This window comes from Glycine max, chromosome 8, assembly GCF_000004515.6.
Source record: "Glycine max cultivar Williams 82 chromosome 8, Glycine_max_v4.0, whole genome shotgun sequence".
In the NCBI taxonomy this organism is placed as follows: Eukaryota; Viridiplantae; Streptophyta; class Magnoliopsida; order Fabales; family Fabaceae; genus Glycine; species Glycine max.
This window is the reverse complement of record NC_038244.2, coordinates 31281781-31300308: the sequence shown is the minus strand read 5'-3', so window position 1 is coordinate 31300308 and position 18528 is coordinate 31281781. Positions and strand designations below refer to the sequence as shown.

Below are 18528 nucleotides of genomic sequence, written 5' to 3'. Positions count from 1 at the left end.
TTGGAGGGCTTGCTTGAACATTCTACCAATTATGAATTACCTCTTTAAGAGAGGTTTGGATGTTGACCCTTATTGCCTAAGATTTGGAAGAGAGGCTATTGTCCTTGCCCTTCTCCTCTATGAGAAAGTAAGGCACATCAGGTTTGCTTCCCCCTTGGAGGGTGTTATTTATGCCTAGGAAACTACTCCCTTTGGTGTTTGGCTCCAAAGTTTATTTTCCTTCAATGATTTGAGTTTGATGGGGAAGATTTCCAATTTGTTGTGGGTCATTTGGAAAGAGTAGAATTTTTGGGTTTTCAACAAAAAGCGCCACCCAATCTGGATCACTTTAGATTTGACTCATAATCTTTGTATGTAGCAAGTGCAACATGCCCCTAAGGAAAGGGTCCACTAGTGGAAGAAACCGCATGAAAAACTCATAAAGATTAATTTTGATGGTTTGGTGGTGGGTGGTAAAGGCTCAATTTTTGGTCTCATTATCTGGAACCATGAAGGTACAATTTTGGCCTCTACTTGTAAGTTCTCTCGTGTTTGTTATGAGTAGGGGGTGGAAGTAGGCCGAGCCACCCGTCAGGGACCTATGGCTCGACTTGTTTAAGGTCTTGCCTGATCTAGCTCATTTAGCAAAAAGATCAAGCTCAAGACTTTTAAAAAGCATACTTAGTCAAATAGGTCAAGCCATAAATCTTGAGAAAACCTACTAAGCATGACTAACTGGCTCGTTTAACAATAATATTTTACAATAAAAAATATTATTAATATGATATATAATATTATAATTATTTTATTTAAATGACAATTATTTTAGTAGTTTGATGATTTGAATCATTTTAATTAATGTTTGAAATTGGCTAATTCATATAAGTATAGATGGATAATAGGAATATGTACTCTTTTCTTTTGATGAAACTTAAAAAGACATTGCTAGCAAGTCACATGTAATGTTTATAGGCAAATTTTGCTCATATCTTGTGGTTTAAAATCGTCATATTGTTTTTTATTTCAAAAAAATATGTTTTACACTTCTTAATATGAAACAAACCATTAATTGGACTAATGGGTTTGATGATCTTTTACAAAGGATGGGCCCAAGCCTAAAACTAGGTTTGTGATGAGTAACATGTTAGAGATAGAGGGAGCAACATGAACAACATGAAGACTTAATCTTGAAGCTTAAAGAGCTTGAAGAAGTTGTCTTTTACATGCCCAACTCTCTTGAGTGAGATTTGCATTGGTTGTTGTCTTGTATATTGTATCTTAGTCTATATCATATCATTGGTGCATCATGCATCATTATGTGTAAGTGAGAAGAAAATTTCTAAAGTTAGAAAATTTCTTCACGCATCGGTTTAAGCAATTACAATTACAACTTTATCGTAATCGATTACATAGTTATTTTTTAGACAATGACTAATTTATTTAAGAATTTCTGTTTTAATTGTTTACCACGTGATATAATCGATTACTATGAGGAAAAGTTAAAATGATACTTGATTTGAGTGTTTATTTTTTATTTTCATTTTTAAATTTTCAAGATTTAAAAAGTATGTATTGAAAAGAAAATACTCTAAGATGACACTGCATTTTTACTTCAAAAAAGAAAACGTTAATTTATTGTTTTCAATTTTAAACTTGTTTTTGAAAATATTTTCAGACTAAATTTTAAACATACATTTTCACTCTTATGTTATATTTTCTTTAAAAATAAAAACACAAACACTCAAAGTGCCACCTTGGGATAACTTTTGTTCTTCCGCCTTTGATTTCTCGGTACTCAGTTAATACTTTGGGAATTTTCCCGTATATTAATATAAATATCAAGAATAGTGCATTTCAGATATATTCGTCTTCATATGATCTTCATATTTGTTTTTGTTAAGTCAAAGAACAATACCCATTGAAGAGCGTAACATCATAAATAGGTGATTATGTATTCATAATTCATAATGCAATACAAAATTCTTATAAAATCCACGATGGTTGACTGGCTATACTCAAACCATAACTTTCTCAGGGCTGAACTTCATTTCCATTTCCTTAATATATCTTCCTGATTAAATTATTTGCGCAGAAGCACGGCAATCCATATAATGGACAATAACTAGTTTCACTAATCATACTTTCTTACTGCTAACACTAACTTTTGAAGTAGCAGAGAAGGTATAACCAAGTATTCACACACTAACTACAATACAAGTTTTTGGCCGTCATAAACATGACAAATTAGGAATGAGGGATCATATGACATAAATAGATCCTAATACTACATATGATCACCTTTAATACAATTTGAACCAAAAACTAGAACTTGCTGTTGCTACTTGGTTAGGTTATCTACCTAAAAAGCAACATGCAGCAGGAAGCAAGATCCTAATGAACACCCTGCACAACCTCTGTCTGACCACTCTGTTGAGTGTCATTACTCACATGCTGATCATTCTGACCAGACCTAAGATCCTCCTTCCCAGGCGTCGCGACACCAGGTATGTCCCCAAGTCTCTCCTGTAATCAGATAGCTAGCTCAGTCTTTGAATAAATCTTTTATGGTGGTAAGAGCAGAATTTGAAAACTAGAATGGCCATATTAGTCCATTTAGGCATTTTCCTTCTCTCCGAATCAGGGTTCAAATGAGTGTTACTGATAGTAGGTATAACTTTGTAGGGGCAACAGTGGTTGCCAATTTGCAAAATAGACAAAAATCAAAGTATATAAAGATTTCAAAAATCACCTTGAGGGCAGCATTCTCAGAACGTAGCTGCTCATACTCACTCCTGATCTGGCTCACTTCTGATCGGAGAGTGGCATTTTCTTCTTTCAAAGCTTCAGCACGCTGAGCTAGTTCATCACATTCAGCCTGAGAACAACATGCACAAAAAGGGATTTAAAATATGACAATTATGACCTGCAACCAGAAGTATGAAAAAGGTTATACTCTCTGTCACCTGCTTCCGTAACCTGGATCTGCGTGCAGATTCCCGATTAGACTGCTTCCGCCTTTGTCTTTTAAGCTCTCTTTCGTCCTAAAAGTTAAGCAGAAAGGATGAAGATTAAAATAAGAGTTTAGTGAAGTAATAACCAATAACGCAATGAGAAAGTCCGATTGACAAAGTTAACCTGCAGCCAAACTTGTGACTGAACACCATCTCGTGATCCAGCAGCAATCATCCCTCCAGCAACTGCAGTAGAAGGAACCTTTCCATGCAATGCAGGAATGGTGGACGAAGTTGGTGTGCCCCAATAATCCATTCCTATATTTAAATTAGTTGTGGGACCAGGAACTGCTCCAGGAGCACTTGTGGTAGATATAGGTAAGATAGACATAGTTTGATTAACAACTGTCTGAGGTCTATTATGTACCCCATTTTGAGGAGCATGTACTGAACTTCCATTTTGAGATGGTTCATCTGTAATACAGCAAAACATTTATTTCAGCTGTAACATGGATACTTCATTGATATACACAAAGCAATACAAATAGAAAAAAAATTCCAAACATAACCATGTCAGACCTTCAAAAGAGTCCTGCCTCTCCCTTGATTTCAATTGAGAATCCTACAAAACCCATTGAAATAAATACAAGGACACAAGGCAGTGGAAGCACAAAACACAGGAACAAAAAAATAAGGCAGCATCTACAATCTACAATAAATGAAATTTCTAAAGATCAATCTAAACATTCTTAAGATTCCATAGAAGGCAGATTCTCATTGTTTCAAACATAAACATGCTACACTATGTATGGGTATAAACCTCAACAGCTTTAGGAATAAAGATTCACCAGAAATAAGACTGATGTGCATTATATAATAATATTTAAAGCTTTGGACCATATTTCAATTCATATATCCTACTGGTCAGTTCAATGGTAATCAATCTGAAAACTCCATAGTATATGAAGCTAATCCACAGCACAACAAAATAATTGTGCACCAGTTTCTAGCTTCTTTGAGATTTTTATTTTATGGACACCATGTTTAGTCTTGGGGGAATCAAGAGGTTTTGGGAAATGAGATAAATTAGAATCTTGGTGGTGGAATGAAAGTGTTCAAAAACATGGTAAAAAACAAGAGTGTTTTAAAGCCTTGCATGGGTGCAATAATGTTGGAAATTGGGCAAGGTATCAGAATGCTAGAAATGAGACAAGAAAAGTTGTGAAGCATGATTTAAAGCTTTTGAAGAGTCTTACAAAATTTTTGAGACAAAGAATGAATAACAAAGGATAATAACCTTGACAAAAATAGAGAAAGGAAAACAAGATATTTAGATCAAATGAGATGTATGGGATGAAGGCGAAGTTTTGGTAAGGGACAAAGATATCAAAGAAAAATGAGGGAATTATTTTTATAAGTTTTTCAATGATGGAAAAGGATCAGTCAGTAATATAAAAGGATTAGAAATCTAAGAGGAGGAACAGAATTAGACTTACTACCGTAGAATTCAGATTGGAGAGGTAAACGAAACCCTTAAGTGGATGGATAATGGTAAAACTATTGGTCCAGATGGTATCCCTATTGAAGTATGGAAGTGTATAGGAGAACAAGGCATTTGGCTATTGAGCTATTTAATGAGATTTGAGATCGAAGATGTCAGATAAGTTGAGGAAGAGCAATTTGGTTCCTCCATTTAAGTCTTAAGAACAATGGAGATATCCATAATTGTGTTAACTACAAAAATATAAACCTTATGAGCCATACTATCAAATTAAGGGAAAATGTGAGTAAGCGTATATTACTGGAAGGGATGAGGATTGCAGAAAATCATTTTGGTTTTTTGCCAGGAAGGTCTACTACTAAAGCCATTTATCATTTATGAGAGTCTATGGGAAGGTACAATAGCAAAACAAGAGACTTACATATAGTTTTCATTGACTTAGAAAAAACTTACGATTGAGTGCCAAGAGAAATGTTGTGAAAGATTTTATGAAAAAGAAAGGTGTTCATGTTTCTAACATCCAAGCTATATGAGAAAGGTGTTCATGTATCTTATTCTCCATGAGGCGAGAATAAGGATATTCCTAAATGCATATGATTACATCAGTCGTTAAGGCTCACCCTTAAGTCTTTACTTGTTTAATCTAGTCCTGAATGTGCTTACTAGTGACATAGAAAAGATTATCTCTAGTTGCATGCTTTTTCCAGATGATATATTTTTTATTGAAGAATCACAGGAAACAATTAACTTTAAACATGAGACATGGAGACAAACTTTGGAAACAGAGTTTTCACATAAGTAGGAGTAAGACAGAGTATATGTATTGCAATTTTAGCAAGAAACAAGAGGAATATAAATTGGAAGATGGAGAATGTTATACCACAAGTCTCTAAATTTAAATATTTGGGATCAATAATGCAAAATTATGGGAAAATGAATGAGGAAGTTTCACACGAGATGCAAGCAGGCTAAAATGCAAAGAGGCAATTGGGGGTCATTTTTTATCACAAAGTACCTATTATACTCAGATGCAAATTCTATTGTACTGCTATTTGTCCGACTATACTCTATAGTATTGAATGTTGAGCAAAGGTACAAGAGAAAAAGGTGGGAGTAGCAACGAGAATGTTAAAACAAATGTGTGGCCACACAAGAAAGAACAGGATACGAAACGATTGTATACACAAGGAGATATTGGTCTAGCACCAATTGAGGAAAAGATGACAGAAAATTGGTTAAGGTGGTTTGGACAGTGGACACATAAAGAAGGCCACTGGAGGTACCAATGAAGAGAGTAGATTGCATGGTTTTTAATCCTATGAACAAGGAGAGAGGAAGACCTAGAAGGACATTGAGGAGGAGGGATCTGATGGTAAATAAAATATATAAAGATTTGGTATTTAACTGAGCCAAATGGCATCATGCGATCTATGTAACCAACCTCACCGAATGAGATAAGACTTTTGTTGTTGTTTAGACATTGATAAGTTAGTTTAACAAATTAAATGAAATTATTAGCCCCAACAGTTATGGTAACAACTAGTACAATAAAGATATATCACTTGATTTTTATTTGAAAGCTCAATCAGAAGCTCTATTGACAATGGGGAAATAAAGGCATGTTACATTTTCTAAATGATATTTGGTTTTAAGATTCGACTTATCAACTGTGATAAACCTGTAATTCCTAAGCAAACTGAAAATCAGGCTACAAGAGCTATAAACCCTAGAACCATGCCATTTTCCTCACCAATGTCCAAACACATTAGAAAGTTAAAAATGATTATCACGATCTCTCTTAGAATTTGACTTTAGCTATTTTGTATCAAAACTGTACTAAACCACATAACCCTTCATTTTCTCATTTGTAAACTTGCAATAGAAATGCTTTTAATTAATATTTTCTTACATACAAAACTTTTTCAGAAGTCATGAGTTTACACCCCCTAGGACACAATTTATAATTTATATTAGGTAAAATATGGTCACTTTTCAGAATTATATCATGTCCAATTAATGCTGCTACAATAGCAAAATATTGCAGAAAATATTTTGGTAATCTGGAAAGAGGTAGACCACTCATTAAGACATCATTTTGCTAAATAAACAAGCAAGAACAAACATGGATGTAAGGATTTTGTCACTTATTGATTAGATAAATATTGATAAGAGGCAGAAAACTTACATTCTGGGAGTTCTCATCACTTCCTTCACTAGTTCCGTCACTTGCACTCTCACCACTGCAAATTCCAATTTTCATCAGTATAAGGATAGCCAGTATGCAATTGCAAATGGCAAGTCACTCAAGGGACTTAGATAAAGTGATAAACCATACATTGCCAACCCAACCAATAATTTCCTGCAATAGACCAGACAAAAAAGCCCCAGTATAGAAAAAAAAAAATTAAAAAGGAATATAGTGAGGTTTACAGGCAAGTTTAAATGTCGAATTCTCCTCTAATCTTCTAAAAGTTAAAACAAAAAGAAAGTCCAATTAGAAAGCTTGCAAGCTGTATTAAACACCAACATACCGGCATAGCTAAAGTCAAACCAAATTCCTAGATTTATTTTTATTACCCAGAATGACAGAAGCAACTCCACAAATTATATCAATTCATGGTTACATATCAAAAAACAACTATTTGGCTGAACATTGAGCAGGGATAACAACCAAGAAAGCACCGGCAATTCCAAATACTAGCTGGATAGAGTTGTACCTGTGTCGGGCACTTATTCATGTCAAAAACAACTAGTTGCATTTTATAAATTTTTTACTTTTATTTTTTAAACAAGTAAAGATGAAAATATTTCAATAATTAAATAAATTGTAAAAATTTATTTTGTCTACAATGACTCATGCTCATTTTTAAAACATTATCTTGTTTGATTTATTATGTATTTTATTAAATAAATTTGAATTAGCTTTATACATTGTATTATAATTGTATGGTGAGAAAGCATTCTCTCTTTTTTAAAAATTTGCCATATCCCATGTAATATCCATGCTTTCTAGATTATCAAATTACTTTGATTCAAATAACAGAGGCCTTAATGCAACAACTACATTGATCAATACACATGTTACCTTTTGGAATGAATCCCATTAGCAGATTCTCCTGGTATTTTACCAGGTTCATTATTTTTCCCTGTAATCCACATATTCAAATTACCACCACTAGCACTTCCTTTTGATCTTTTGATAGGTAATTTTTCCTTCACTTCAGGAGGTTTACCACCAACTTCGATGCGGCCTGGGGCATTTCCCTGCATGTAAAATTGTAGGTTACTTTTACTTGGATAAAGACAATACAGAACAGGAAGGAGAAAATACAGGGTGATGTAAAAAAGAGCAAGCAAGAGACAGAGAGCAGAGCAGGGGAAAAAAAAAGCAGAAGGCTAAAGAACAAACCGAAGCATCTGCAATACCATTTGGAGAAGCCATGGCAAAAGGACTGAAAGGATAAGATCCCTAAATGTATTGGTAGAAATATGGAAATATTGATTAATGAATTCTAAATTATGATGATTAATTACAATATAATATCCATAAGAAAGCACTATCTACAAAGAATACCGGAGGAATAGATGGATGAGCATATATGCCACCATGGGGATACATTGCAACATAGGGATGTGGTGGAGTGCCATAGGGAGGCATATAATGCTGCAAGTAAATATTTAATCAATGAACCAATGGAAACATGTGGGAAAATTCAAAATAATAAGCATTCAACATAAAATAATTACATGGCAGAACAGATTCAATTCCACTCCTATTTCGGATAGTCGTGACTAACTATATATCATTCTTCTGAGATACGCAAGGGATTGGCACCATCATTAACTCATCAGAGATTCAGCCATATGAACTAGTTACTTCCATTTCAGTATTCAGTTAAACAATGATTATATCTTGTCAAGGAAAAGCAACAAATATCTATATTATTTGCCATTAGGCTACAGCTGAAGTATAACAGTTAAAATATTGACAATAGCTAAAGTATAACAGTTAACATATTGACAATAGCAGAAGCAACGAAAATGATAACAACATAAGAAGTTTGACAAATCATTATGTATGTAAGATACCTGGACGCCCCACATATATGGGTGGGCTTGGGGACTTGATGCCAAGAACCCGTGTGGAGGTATAGGAGAATATGTCTGTACAATGAAGGAATTGAGGATCAAAATCCAAGCTGTACAACAAAAACACAATATGCTAACTAAGACTTTTTCATTAAAAACCTGAAAGTTAGACCAGTCAGGATTAGTTGTTGGCATGGCAGTTGTTGATGACTGCTCCTGGAGAAGACAAAAAAATTATTTCTAGCATCACTTTACTTAACAAACAGTCAATGTAGGCAAATCAAAAGAAACCCAGATAGACCTGTGATGTAGCTGGAGGTGTCTTAGACTCCTTCTCTTTCGGAGTTTTGTCCATGTCACTACTACCCATGCTTTTATATATGGGTATCTTTCAATAATTTACACTAATCCATTCTGCACCAAGAACAAAACTTACATCACAAGGCAGCCAAAGGGACACACACACCACTCTCCTGCAAAACCGACAACTAATTCCAAAACTGAAAAGTTATGCCAGTGAGACAAAACACTCCAAGAACCTCTTTCCATGTCGAAAAATTCAACAAAGTTCTAGTATTACATACTTAACAAATTGGGTATATTGACAAGAAATCAACTAACGCGTTACTCCATTTTCTCTACAAAAAATCCAAAATTCAATTTTTCTCATTTTTTTCCTATATTTCCCCCAAACCAGCGTAGTAATGTCATGTCCTGTTCATCACTATCCTAACAATATAACACTACCACATTTGTCTCAACCTAAATTAACTTGGCAACAATAATCAAATACCTAAATTTAAAACAAAAACACAGAAGAAATAAAGAACACAAAGTGAAATTCATAGAACCCACCAATCTAGCATTAAGAATAATTCAAATTCTAAAGAAAGAGTTATTAGCTACAAATTAGAGCTCAGAACTAGTAATTGACAAAGCCGAAGCAGAAGAAGCATAATCAAAACCTGACACATGGGGGGGGGGGGCGTCGAAAAGAAGCCACAGGTTTAAATGGGTGAAATAAAAAGGCGAAAAAATAGATTAAAAGAAAATTGGGGATGCTTGGAAGAGGAATTTGTTTGCGAAATGAGGAAGAAGGCGAATTTGTGTCCCCAAGATGGGAAGGGAACAAAGAATTGAGGAATAATCAAGAATTAGGGTTCGTTAGGCTTTAGAAAATAGGAATTGTGAGTGGGTGGTGTTGTGTTGTTCACGGTGAGGAAACAATGGGAAGGTCGTACGGTGTCGCTGTCCCGTGGCAGTCGTTACTGCTTCAATTTTGGAAAGAATGAAAGTGGAATGCCCGTTTACTCCTTGTGCGCTGTGCACAATTTTTTGTTTTTTTTTTTTTATTTAAGTGGTGAAGTGGTGATTGGCAGGGAATTCTCTATTTTTCAGGAATTTAAGTTGGAAAAGATAAATTTGTATATTTTTTTATTAATATTTTTAAAATAGTATATTCATGAATCATATTTTATTTTTATTTTTACTAAAATTTCTAAGGTGAGTTCAATATTTTCACAAAAAAGGAAATGTCATCATGTCTCTTATTTTTAGGAATATTTTTTATTAATAAAGCGAAGTAATTCTAATACATTACACTTTCGTCCAAATCGCATAAAATCCCGCTCAAATTATAACTAACGAAGATTTTTACGTGAAAAACTTTTCACTATTCATGGAAGTCACGTTAATTAAGTACACTATCTAATAACGCATCTATTATTTAATTTAAATCTCCTTGAATATCGTGCTTTTTGTTTGCTTCCCTGATATCCATGTAGTTTAATTGTTCATTAATAATTTAATTAATGCATTATGCATAACTTTTTATTTATTATTATTATTATTATTATTGATAGGTGCTCTTATTGATGTTATTCTAAAACAAGAGAGGGATTCATTAAGGAGCAGCATCAAGGGAAAACAAAAGAGGAAACAAATGAGAGGTGCATAAGAGGAAACAAATGAACATAGAGTATGCTCCAAGAGATGGTGGCTTCTATGTGGTCTTCCTTGGAAAATGGTAGTTGAGATGATTTTGCTTCTATAGTCTTCATTCAAGAAAACTCTCTCTTCTCCATACCATAGGAACATATTTAAATTTCTCCCTTTTCCTTCTTTTCATATTCATGTCATTTTGTCCCTAACATATGTGTTTGTGTATGCGCGATTGAACATTTGTAGTTTAATATTTTTTTATTCTTCTTAGCTCAATTGACATTTCTTTGACTCTTATTTTCTCACCTTAATTCGATTTTGGTCTAAGGCAAATTATGAAAATTAATTGAGAATTATAGTTAATTTTTAGATTTTGTTTACTTGACCTATCTACCTTGTGCAGGGCTTAGAGGACATTATAGAACTCTAAATGGAACGTGTGAGTAGCCCCTGTGAGAAAAAAGTCTTCAATTTTGTCACAAATAAGATTTGACCAATTCTACTATTTCGAGGTCCAAATTGAGCTTGGAAGTTAGAACATTTGCACTTGAATAATTTGGCTGCAAGTTTGGACTTTGTTTTGTGTAATTAGTTTAATTAGGTAGATTAGATGGGCCTACTCAAGGCTCATCCATTCCTTCTGAGTATTCACTCTATATATTAGTGTTAGTTAGTTAATTAGTTAGTGAGCTAGTTACTTCATTTTGTAAAAAAAGATAATTAGTTACTTGTTGTGGTAGCTTTCTATTTTCTCTCTTTTTCTGTCAAATGTTCTTCATTCTTCTTCCTTTTTTCCCTTATGTTCTTCCATTTTCTTGCACAAAATTTTGTGGTTTTTCCATTGGTGATGATCATGGAAGGCTAAACAATTAATCAATCCAAAGATCCACTCCAAGCAATACTGAATTTGAGTTCTAGTTTAGTATTTCTAATCTTTGTGAATATTCATCTTTCTCTTCAATCCTATTTTAAATTTTCATGATTATTATTATGCTTAGGATTGAAAATGGATTAGGTTATTATGGATTCATTTCCTAATTTCAAAATTTAATAACAGATTGTTTGGATGATTTTTCAACCTAATTTGCGATCACAAACAATTTAGGGAGACTGATTCGATTGAATTATCTCTAATGCATTAGAGTGAACTTTCACATTGAACATCATTCATAGTAACTATGATAATTCGATTTGCATTGGTTTGGTGAATTGGATTAATGCTATAAAACTTGACTTGTATTTTGTTCTTGTTTTGTTTTGTTTCTCCATATCTATTTTTGTGTGTTTTCGCATTCCTTTTAGTCGCTTACAAACTATTCAATAAAATTCTCCCCTTTCTATTTATAAGTGAATGAACATAGGAAATAAATTGAATCATATTTCTAAGTTTGACCTAGGTTAATCCTGTGCTACAAAATTTCCTAGTTTTATTTGTTTTTAAACGATTCAACAATCATTATCAATGTGTTTATAAAGACTTCAGATACTGGTTTTTGTTATTTGTTAGGTTTCTTCATGCTCATTATGTTACATCCTAGAATCTATTATGAATAAACATGCATTTTTTTTTCCTTTAATGTGAACTCATTTTAATATAATTGTGCTTATTAATACAATTGGGGAAGCATTTTACTTTAAGAAAACATGAGTAAATTTTTCCTTTTCTTTTTATTCCTTTACACATACAAGTCATGACAGAAATATAAATTGCTCAATAGAAACGAATGTGCTTATATATAGAGAGAGGGGGGGGGGGGGAGCTTAAATACAATAAGTACTAAGTTTGAAACCATTAGATACATCAGAATGTGGATATGCCCCAAAATACAAATAATAGAAAGCTAATGACTAAAAAGTACAAGGAAAATTATCTGGAACCTAGGTCTACCCATACATATGCTAAAGAAAGGGAAACACTCAATCCCATAGTAGTCACCACTAACCCCACCACAGGGGAGAAACTATGCAAAAAAAAAAAGGTGAGGCAAGAGGTCGGCAACTAGAAAATCCCTTATAGTCGGACTCCCATGAGGAAACATCACACATGTCCTCATCAAGATCCTCCTTCAGATCCTCTTTGTTGCTCTCCTGAATGAGCCACCCAGTTCCTCCCTTGGGAAGCTCCCCACCAACTTTTGTTGTTGTTGTTACGCCATCCTCCACAATCTTGCTCACGTACAAGCTTTGGCTCCATCTAACCCTAAAATAAAAACACGGGGTGAGTCTTCTTGCTTCATAAGCCAAAACATAGAAAGGCCTAAACACAAGTCAAAACACATAAGACTAACAACCACCGTGTTATGGTCATCTATCGGATCTCACACGCATCCTAAGGTGTCATTTTTCACTATCTCAACATACATATTGTGGTCAACTACCACTAGAACTCTCAAAACTCAGTGGTCTTCCAACATTTTAGTCTGGATGAATGCTAGGAGTACACCTTCATGACAATATAATGGCAGGGTCTTACCTATTGGCTATGCCTCACACTTGTCGAGATTTCCAAGTTGACACTATGGAAACTCGACCACAAACTTGGTGCCATATCCCCATGAAACAAGTCAATGAGCATACCCTAGGTACCAATCTATAAGGTCATCCCAAACTCTGAGGATTGACTCCTCAACACCATCCTCCCCAAGGATTTATTTTATTATCGTTGTGGGGTCCAGCCGCACAGGTACTAAACATCGAAGAAAGGTAAATTGAGCTTGAGAATTGTTAGTCGATGAATATGACTAACTTTTGTGTATAAAACTTGTGTATATTGTATCAAACTTCTCCAATTTATAGTTGTTTTGTAATAGTATAAGTACTTTATGTTAAATATAGGTAATAGATAATTTATACTTTTGTTTTGTGCGTTTAATAATCAATTTCTCTCAATTTCAGGTTAATTAGGCAAATTGGCAAAAGTGTTGTTTTCATCTTCTTGCTAAGCCAATCTTCTGGCTTAGTGAGCATTCACTAAGCGCGACACTCAGTGGCTAAGCACGAGGAAGAATCCAGAAGAAGATGAGTTGTCTGGTTCGCTGAGCGCACCGCTTCAGCTCATCTGCTAAGCAAGAGAAGCGCGCTAAGCTAAAATCCACTTATGTGCGCTAAGCAATTCAGATTTGCGCTAAGCGCACGAGCACGGACCAACCCACCTATTTAAGCTTGAAATCAGATTTTTTGAGGGAGTTTGGCCTTTTTTCTTGAGAAGCCTCTACATGCATGAGAGTCTGGCCTTGGCTTGAAGCTTTTGCATGTGTAGGAAGTTTTAGAGAGAGAAAGGTCCAAGTTCCAGAGAGTTCTGAGAGATTTTGCTATATAAAGATCTGTAGAGACGAGTGCTCGAAGCGGAAGCCGTTCTGAGAGCTTGAGATGAGTTTGTGAGTGATTGTGAGATCCTAGAGGTGAAGGAGACATCCTCATCACTTGTATTTTTGCAATCTTTCATCTTGTTCTTCTCTGTGTTGTAAAGGAGGTTTCTGGACTATGAAAAGCTAAATCCTCTGTTGGATCTTCCTTGTAGGTACCTGATGTAAATATATTTCTATCTATGTAATGATGTTTAGTGTGTTCTCTGTGCTATCTTCTTTTCATTCCAGTATGCCTTTACCTTGATCACGTAGATGTAAGCTTTGTTAGGGTCATTCAACAGTGGAAACTGGTCTGATTCTAAAGTCCTTGATAGTATGGGGCTAAGTTGTTGTACTATCACGAGGAATCGGGGTACAAGAACTTAGTTGTGTATGTGTGTCTTAATGTGATCCTAGTTGTATTTAGTCTTACAAGAGGAATCTGAGGATGAGGCTTGATCAAGATTAGGCCAGGCTATCATGAGGAATCGGGGTCTAGCAGTCCAGGAGACAACATAAGAATACATGAGCATTGTTAGATAGAGAACATCCGTTTTAGCATCAGGAACCTATTAGGAAGACCAACGCGTTCTCTACTTGTTTTTACACAACATTTCTCTTGCGTGATTTTCTTTCTTTTTGAATAGATAGTTTACATACCTGTTCATAACCACAATCATCTTTTCATACCAGACACTTATTTACCAAAATAGCTTGCCAAATAACACAAGTTCCTCGAGAGTTCGATACTCGGTTCTTACCTTTTTATACTACTTGTGCGATCCAGTACACCTGCCGACCGCGAACAAGAATCCATCCCAGCTCGAACAAAAGAAATATATATAGATAAGTGAGGACCTCCCCTCCCACACCTCGTAGTGAAAAACTTGCCAATTGACCGTTGTCTTACGAGCTATAACAAATTCCAGCATGACACCCCATGTGACTCTTTAAAATTGCATCTCAACAAACTACTGCATATTCGCATCTATTTGAATGTCTCTCAAGTGACCCTATTCTTAATAGAATAGAATCCTAGTCACACCAATACTCTTACTCGAGTTAGTGTGAACTAGCACACAATAATAGACTTACAATGCCCACTAGAACAAAGTTCTAGTTGACACCGTGACTTATGCCCGAGTCCCTGTAACTACCACACAAAAGGTCTAACACAAGACATCATTACAATCCATGACTGTAAGTTAATAGGGTACACACAATCATGACATTCAAGCAGATGCTTGAGGTCACACCTCTCACTCTCCAAGTAAAGCGACGCATTCCATAGTTATAATTGTTCGGGGTTCACACTCCCCGAGTCTTTCAATCGTAAGAAAACATAGTGAATTTCATATAATAACAATTAAAATCAACATTCAACACTTAGAAAAAATCTCTTCAATATAACAATAGTTAGTAAAAATTAACAATTTAACATAACAAAGTAACCATGGATGAAAAACCCTAACTTTAGAAAACAAGGCGAATTCAAGCCTCTATAAAATTAGCAAACAATTTTATCTACATAAACTTTTTATATAGCCCTAAAGAAAATTTTATTATCTTTCTAACAAGATAAACCAATTCATTATAAAAAAATCTACAAAAATATATAAAAATTCCACAATGCAACAAGAGAGAGAGCATTCTAGTTTTGAGATAGTTCAAAAATTTGAAAATTTCTAATTCTTTCCAAAACTAATTTGACTTATAACTTTTACACTTTAAATCTAACATAACTCTCTTTTCTTTAAGGTAAAAATTCTACAAAATTAGTTATGTGTCATTCCCATTAAAAATTTCTTTCCAACATCTTTCCCAAACTTCGCAAGATGTCCTTCCCGTAGCTACTCTATTTTGCTTTAGCCTTTAGAAAATGAAGATGAAATCCATAACTTTTCTAATATACATTATTGAAAACAATTTTTTCTCAAGTTTAATAAATTGTAACCAACCTTTCAAGTTGACAAAAACAGAAGCCAAAAATTAAAGAAAAACACGCATTGCCAGACACAACTTGCAAAACAGGACATTCACCTTGCATGCATGGAAGGGTTCAAAACAACCTCATATCTCAAGGGCTCCAAAACAAAATTTGTGCCAAAAATTGTCTAGAGTAAAACAAGACAAATTTCATAAAAATCCGATAGGTGGATTTTATTATAGACTTGAATCATTGAGACTGGTTTAGAGAACAAAGTCTTCCAGCTAGCCCCTCCCTTCTCATAGCCCAGATTTCAAAAATCAAAGCTTGCTTAAAAATCCTAAGAAAAATTTCTCAGAGTCTACTTGTATTAGGAGATCCTCCAAGGCATAACAAAGCAAAAAGAAAAGAAGAAAGCATGCATGCATGCAACTAAAAACATTCACAACTTTACAAAAATAGTTTGATAAAAACCTTAAAAACACATTTTTTTTCCAACATGCAATGCAATGGAGGTTCTCTACATCATGGTAGCCTCCTCCCAAAGGAAACCATGGGCTAGGTTCATCACAAAGAACTCCCCCTTACCAAGTTTTTAGTTCACACGAAAATGAAAAAGAGAGGGTGAAGATGTATGCTTCCTTTGCATCAGAAAGGTACCACCAACAAAAATGGAAGAGAAAAATTTTGGGTCTCCTTCTCCTTTAGGTGCTCACAATTTTGGTTGTGTTTAGGGAGGGAGAAGCTTTTTTTGGGCTCTCTTTGAGTGTGCTAAAGTGAGCTGAGGGAAGAGAGGATTTCCTTATTTTTTCACTAAGTAGAAAGTGAAAAAAAGAATGAGTGGAGTGTGTTAGGGTGTTGTGTGTAGCCATGGGTTAGGGATATGGAGAGTGAGGTTGAGTGTTGAGATGGTTAAAAAGTGATTAGGAGGGGTTTTTGCCTTGCATGGTCAGCCCCTTCTCCCATTGGTAGGTGGGGTTTAGGCCATGATGGTTTTCTGGGGTTTACATTGTGTGATTATTTTACACAATGTAATCTTGTATTGTAAAAATTTTTGCTATAGAAATTAATTTTCAAATAACTTTAAGAATTAAATCTAGACAATTTAAAACTTTTATAAACTTAATACTTTAGGTATTTATTGTGTAATTAAATAAATCATAATGATCAAATAATTTTTTTTCTCTTAAAAGAATTAAATCAACAAAAAAATTAGACAAATAATTATGGGCAAACAATTAATCATCAAGAAATAAATTAACACTGTGATTTTTATTCAAATCACACTCTACAAAAAATTCAATCACAAACAAAGTTAATTACAACCCACAACTAAAGAAATTAATTAGAGAGAAATATAAATGCAATATTGTAAACTCTTCAACTTAATCGTTATTAAGAACAACTTATCTCCCTTATTTTCTTTAATTACTCAATTCCTTATTCGTTACATGTAATTATTCAAGGCACATCTTTTCATATTAAAACAATTAAATCCTAACCAACTGACTCAGGTGACTACTCACTGGGTTAGATTTTGGGTGTTGCACATTACATTTTTCAACATTGATGGAAATTATCATGAGGTTTAGAAAGGCTGACAGAGACAAAGTTGATGGAATACATTCCATTTAAATTTTTGGGTACTATCAATTTCTCCAAATCCCTTTAAATGTCAGTTTTCCTCTTTATATTACTCTTTTATATTTCGGTCAACGTTATCTTTATATTACTCCCTTTCATTCATGTATTTTGTTGTAGAATGAAGCACTCATGTTTTACTATAGAGATACCAGCTACTGCCTGTTAACAATGGAAACTTACAGTATAGTTGTCACACTAATGCAACATTAAATACCTCATAGTAGTACGACTTAGTTTGCTGCTAAAACAAGATATCTGGCTTAAAACATTAAAGTTTTCAAAAGAAAAGGTTTTGACTTGAATCTGAATCATAACATGACTTTTTTAGACTAAGATACTTAATTGTATGTTGCAAAAAATGGTATTTTTCTTATACTTACTATAATTATTTTCTCATTGAATATACAATGATTTTTAGTTGTTTAATTGATATGTTGTGATAGTACATTGAACAAACCAAAGAACTTGATTGTAAGGAAATTATTGTCGATGTAAAGAAAAATTGGATTGGTATGCTATGCTCATATTTCTATAGTCAATTTTTCATGTTTTCTTTGAGAATTCATTTTTGGACTTGGGATGAATTATTTCATCTAAAATTTATTAATAGTTGCATTTATTCTGCATAGAAGTGACAATCATATCATCTCTTTTGGCACAAACTCCAAGGAAGCTTTAAGGAGACATTGAATTATTGAAATAGTGATTCAATAGGTAAAACCATAGTTAATTTACTTGATTTGAATATACTTATTTTTTTAGTGTAATAATAATAAACATGTTTCTATATAAAAATAATAATAAACCTATTTGTTAGATCTAACACATTCTCTCAATTTAATTATGTGGTAGTATAAGCCTCTGACAATCAATGGAGCACAAAGGCTTGGTGTACTTTTTCCATATTTTTATATTTTCATTCTTAGTAATATATATAAGGTGTGGGGTTGATGTCACTACAAGAAAATATATTTTTTTGTGATGATAATATTCATCATTAAAAGCTAAAAAGCTCATAACTAGATATATTTAATGATAAAAATTTGATTGTTCATTAGTTGTCACTGATATGTGAGTCACTATTAAATTAGTGACGATATTTTTAGGGTCACAAAAGATAATATTTATTGTGATGCACATGTTGTCACT

General features: G+C 33.9%; 1 protein-coding gene across 4 annotated transcripts; it reads right to left on the bottom strand.

Moving 5' to 3' along the window:
- Positions 1 to 2105: 2105 nt before the first annotated feature.
- On the bottom strand, positions 2106 to 9892 carry BZIP87 (putative bZIP domain class transcription factor). Of its 4 annotated transcripts, XM_006585803.4 has the most exons (13): positions 9486 to 9892; positions 8822 to 8934; positions 8680 to 8736; positions 8521 to 8595; positions 8006 to 8095; positions 7841 to 7900; positions 7517 to 7695; positions 6617 to 6671; positions 3510 to 3552; positions 3115 to 3404; positions 2943 to 3020; positions 2729 to 2854; positions 2106 to 2502 (listed from the first exon to the last, which is right to left on the bottom strand). In XM_006585803.4, the coding sequence occupies exons 2-13, from the start codon at positions 8888 to 8890 to the stop codon at positions 2371 to 2373; spliced, it is 1254 nt and encodes a 417-aa protein (XP_006585866.1). In that variant the 5' UTR covers positions 8891 to 8934; positions 9486 to 9892; the 3' UTR covers positions 2106 to 2370. The 4 variants fall into 4 exon arrangements, with proteins under 4 accessions (XP_006585866.1, XP_014634746.1, XP_040873752.1 ...); XM_014779260.3 differs by lacking the exon at positions 7841 to 7900 and having other exon boundaries at positions 9486 to 9861; XM_041017818.1 differs by lacking the exons at positions 7841 to 7900; positions 8006 to 8095 and having other exon boundaries at positions 9486 to 9861.
- Positions 9893 to 18528: the final 8636 nt, after the last annotated feature.